At 37.2% G+C, this 4528-nt stretch overlaps 1 protein-coding gene across 1 annotated transcript in view; it reads right to left on the reverse strand.

Annotated features, from left to right (window-relative positions):
* Nucleotides 1-661: 661 nt before the first annotated feature.
* Nucleotides 662-4528, reverse strand: part of HELRODRAFT_185133 (hypothetical protein) — an 8211-nt gene continuing 4344 nt past the window's right edge. Inside the window, exons 3-11 of the mRNA XM_009030652.1 lie at nt 3801-3914; nt 3652-3733; nt 3414-3554; nt 3097-3214; nt 2891-2980; nt 2648-2744; nt 2218-2374; nt 1635-1767; nt 662-1379 (exon numbers count right to left, since the gene is read on the reverse strand). Of these exons, the coding sequence (XP_009028900.1) occupies nt 1209-1379; nt 1635-1767; nt 2218-2374; nt 2648-2744; nt 2891-2980; nt 3097-3214; nt 3414-3554; nt 3652-3733; nt 3801-3914 (1103 nt within the window). The 3' untranslated portion in view covers nt 662-1208. The remainder of the gene's footprint in view (nt 1380-1634; nt 1768-2217; nt 2375-2647; nt 2745-2890; nt 2981-3096; nt 3215-3413; nt 3555-3651; nt 3734-3800; nt 3915-4528) is intronic.

Here is a 4528-nt window from a genome sequence, read left to right on the forward strand (position 1 = left end):
GATAAAACAAACCACACAACACAAAGCAACGTATGTTGGTAATATATATATATATATAATATATATATATATACATATATATGTATATACATACAAACAATTTAACGAAACATGAAAAATTTATTTTGGACATTTTCAGTCCTTTCTCAACGAAAACATATCATTGTTTTAGATCATGATAAACTTATATATATATATGGTATGTGTGTCTGTGTGTGCGCGCGTGTGTGTGTATTGTATGTGTAGGTATTGTATGTATGTGTATTGTATATGTATAGGTATTGTATGTATGTGTGTGTATATATCTTCTGAAGGCAGGGTGTATAATTATTTATAATAACATTAGGATTGTAAGAATGCTCAAATTGAAATAAAAACAAGTAAATGAATGAATGAATGAATGAATAAAAAATGAATGAATGTTGGTTAAGATATCAAGTTACAGGATGTATGCACTAATGAGACACATATACTAACATAAACACACGCCCACACATACAGACAGGCAGACAGACAGATACACACACATACACACATACATACATACATACATACACATACAAACAATCAAACACACACAAATACAAACAAACACATACAGAATAATGGTTTATATAAAGAATAACTTTAAACGGCATGCATATTAGAATGAATGAATGAATGAGTGAATAAATGAATGAATGAATGAGTGAATGAATAAATGAATGAAGTTAGCCAAGTACATGTGCAAATTAATTAATGAAAAAACAAAGAAATAAATGTAAAAAAATAATGAGTGAACGAACGAACGAACGAATGAATGAAGAAATTAAAACTGATAGAGTGAACGAATCTATCAAACAATAGAGCAAATATTAGTTAAATAATAACTGAAACGCTGAGAGACAAATGATTTAACAAGGTTTTGACTGAATCTTTTGATCAACTGATGAAGTCCAACAGAGGGGAATATAAACAAGATGAAGAAGTGATGTAACATTCGGAGGTTTTTAATTCCAAACCATCGAACCAATCCATTCCACAGCCAAAACTAATTAACAATCTAACAGCCGAGCAATCCCACTTCCTGGCCAATCAAAACCAACCAACTCCAACAAGCGACCAATCAAAATCGAGTAGTTCCAATCCTATAACTAGAGAACTGACAATCAGCAATCAACCAATCACAATTAACCATCTCTGACAACCGACCAATCACATTCATTCATTTATTTCTTCTTCTTTCCGGCAGCGTTGCTATTATTAGTAGCAGCAGCAAGCGCGGCGGCTTTCCTCCTCTGAAACGTCATCATTTCATCTTCCAGCATCTTCTTCTTATCTTCCAACTTTCTCTTCTCCGTCGTGTGCTGGTTCTTCAGGTTTTCAAACTTCATTTGCAACTGTACGTACGATCGAAGGAGTGATTTGATTGGTTGATTGGCTGATTGATTGTACGATATGATTGGTAGATTGATATGATTGGTAGATTAATACGATTAGTTGATCTGATTAGTTGGATTATTGATCTGATAGATTCATAGTTTTTATAATATAAGCATCTACTAAATTAACAACTTCATTATCATCGTCATCACCATCATCTTCATTATCATCATCACAATCACAATCAACACCATCATCATCATCATGAGCACCTCCTTCTCAGCTTCCTTCAGTTCGGCCTCCTTCTCCTTGACCCTGACGACGAACATCTGCCTCATCTCGTCCTCCTTCCTCTGCAGCTCCATCACGTGTTCCTGGCGCTTCTGCTCGTACGTCTCTTGCAGGCTGCTCGCCAGTGGGTGGAGGTTGGTGGGTATTCATTCATTTGCGAGTGATGACCAATCAAAGCTAAGCATTCAAAACCAGCCAACCAAACAACAACAACAACAACAACACACGTTTAGACGACATTTTCGCATAGATCGGGGGTTGCCGTTTGGCTACCTATGATGAAACCGAAATACCCCTCGACGCCATTCCATCATAAGTCATTTATTTGGCTAATTTTTACGCAGGACGCCCTTCCTTATCCAACTACAGTTATAAGCGGTGGGCCTAGCCTTTGATGATCCAACATCACTCACAAGGCAGTGAGGGTCAGTTTAATGTCATAACCAGGACATCAGCCAAAACCATCCAATCAAAATCAGTCAATTTAAACCAGCAACTAATCAAAATCAATCCAATTCAAACGACCCAACAAACCAACCATCCAATCAAAATGAACGAACGAACCTAAGGGCTTGATTATCATTGAACCCCATCTGGGTCAACTTGGCCCTCCTGTAGACCTCGTAATGTTTGAAGTGCGTCGTCTCTCTCAAGTCCTCCATGTTCTGCCTCAGCAGCATCTCACGCAGCTTCACGAAGTCACAGTGATTCTCGTTCTCCACTTGAATTTTTAAATTAATTAATTGGTTAGTTAGTTAGTTAATTAATTAATTAAAAGATGCAAAAGTCGAAATCAACTAATCAAACCTGGCAAAGTAAATCCAATCAAATTAAAGCTAGCCATTCAAAATTATTCTGTCAAATCCAGAACAAAATTTCAAACTTACCAAACAAAATAAAGCTATTCTCAACCATCCAATCAAGACTGGCCAATCAAAGTTGAAGCACCCAAGCGAAGAAAACCCAACCAATCCCAATCAACATAAAAAACAACCTTGAACTGTTCCCCAAGGGTACTGCCTGGCTCTGACCATCTTCGGCCCGACCTTGATTTCATCCATCGATCCAACAACAGCAAATGGTAGTTGGCCCTGAGATGACGACGATGATGAAGTAGTGATGATAATATGGTACACACAACAAACATGCAACAACCAGCAAACAAACAAACGAACGAACAAACGAACGAACGAACGAACGAATGAACAAACGAATGAACAACAAACGATCAACGAACATTCATATTGGCGTTGTTGTCGGCAACAGTTTCATCATCGGTGGGGAATTGATACAACTGAACGCCATTGCTTGTCAATTCACTCATGATCTGATTGAAAGAACAGATAAATAAACAAATGAATGAATGAATAAATGAACGAACGAATAAATGAATGAACGAAAGAATGAATGAAGAGATATATTCATCAACATATTTCTAATGACCTTGGCCTTGAACCTTTGCAGTTCAGCCTTGGTGATGGTGTCTGCCTTCCCGATGACAGGTATGATGTTCACCTTGCTGTCTAACTGCTTCATCGTAACTAGGTCAAGCGCTTTCAATCTGGGTCAAATCAAAATGGCGGATGTGGAGTGAGTTATGATGATGATGAAAATATGGCGATGATGAAAATATGGCGAAGATAGTGCAGATATGTTGTGTTTACGTTCCATTTTTCCTTCTCCACCTCATCCAAATCATCATCATCGTCCTCATCATCATCATCATCATCATCCCCACAATCATCGCCATCTTAACTGACGTGTGTCCGGTTGGTGCAATGAAGTAGAGGCAGGCATGGATGCGAGTGTCGTGGTAGCTGTGCAGTGACCTCTTGACCTTTAGCTCTTCCTGTAGGTAAGCCTCGAACTGGTCATCGATGTAGTCCACTATGGATTTGTAGCTGGCGAATATATAGTTCATTCATCCATTCATTTATTCAATCGATCGATAGATCAATCAATCAATCAACCTATCAATCAATCAAACAACCAACTAACCTATCAGTTTTGTCAATCTGGTCTCCGAATCCAACAGTATCCACAACTGTTAACTTCAGCCTCACGTTGCCCTCCTTCAACTCTGGAGTCAATTATACAATCAATCAATCAACCAATGAATCAATTTCACAACCAGCCAACCAACAAACCATAAGTGTGAGAGCAAAGTTTGACATCAGGCAGATCGTGTGTGGCCGGCGTTGAATCGAAGTTAGTGTTGAATAGCGTGTTCATCAGGGTTGATTTGCCTATACCTGTTTCTCCTGTTTGTATGGTTGGTTTGGTTGATTGGTAGGTTTGAGTTTGATGATTGCCTGAATGAATGAATTAATGCATGAATGAATGAATTAATGCATGAATGAATGAATGAATGAATGAATGAATAAGAGAGCGATTGTGTTGAATAATGTATTCATCAGTACATATTTTCCTAAATTTATATGCCAATTTCATGCTCACATGCTTGGTTGGTTGTTTGTTTCATTCAATGATTGATTGACACATACACGCACTCAAACAAACAAACAAACAAACAAACAAACAAACAAACACAAACATTTGAGCATTATATCCGCATCAAAGCACTACATACAATAATTGAATAGCAATGAAATGAAATGTGATGTGATCTGCTGTTAGGTAGCGTATTGTTTTGTAACGTAATGTTTTGCAGTGTAATGAATTGTAATGTATTGTTTTGTAATGTAATGTAATGTAATGAATTGTAAAGCAATGTATCGAATTGTAACTGTAACGCACTGTACATTAAGGAAATTACTTAGATTCATTTTATTCTCCATCCANATGCAAATGAAAGTTATTTGAATACAAATTAAACCTTGTGACTACACACTCACACACATACATACACACACGC

Source organism: Helobdella robusta (assembly GCF_000326865.2).
Source record: "Helobdella robusta unplaced genomic scaffold HELROscaffold_7, whole genome shotgun sequence".
Lineage (NCBI taxonomy): Eukaryota > Metazoa > Annelida > Clitellata > Rhynchobdellida > Glossiphoniidae > Helobdella > Helobdella robusta.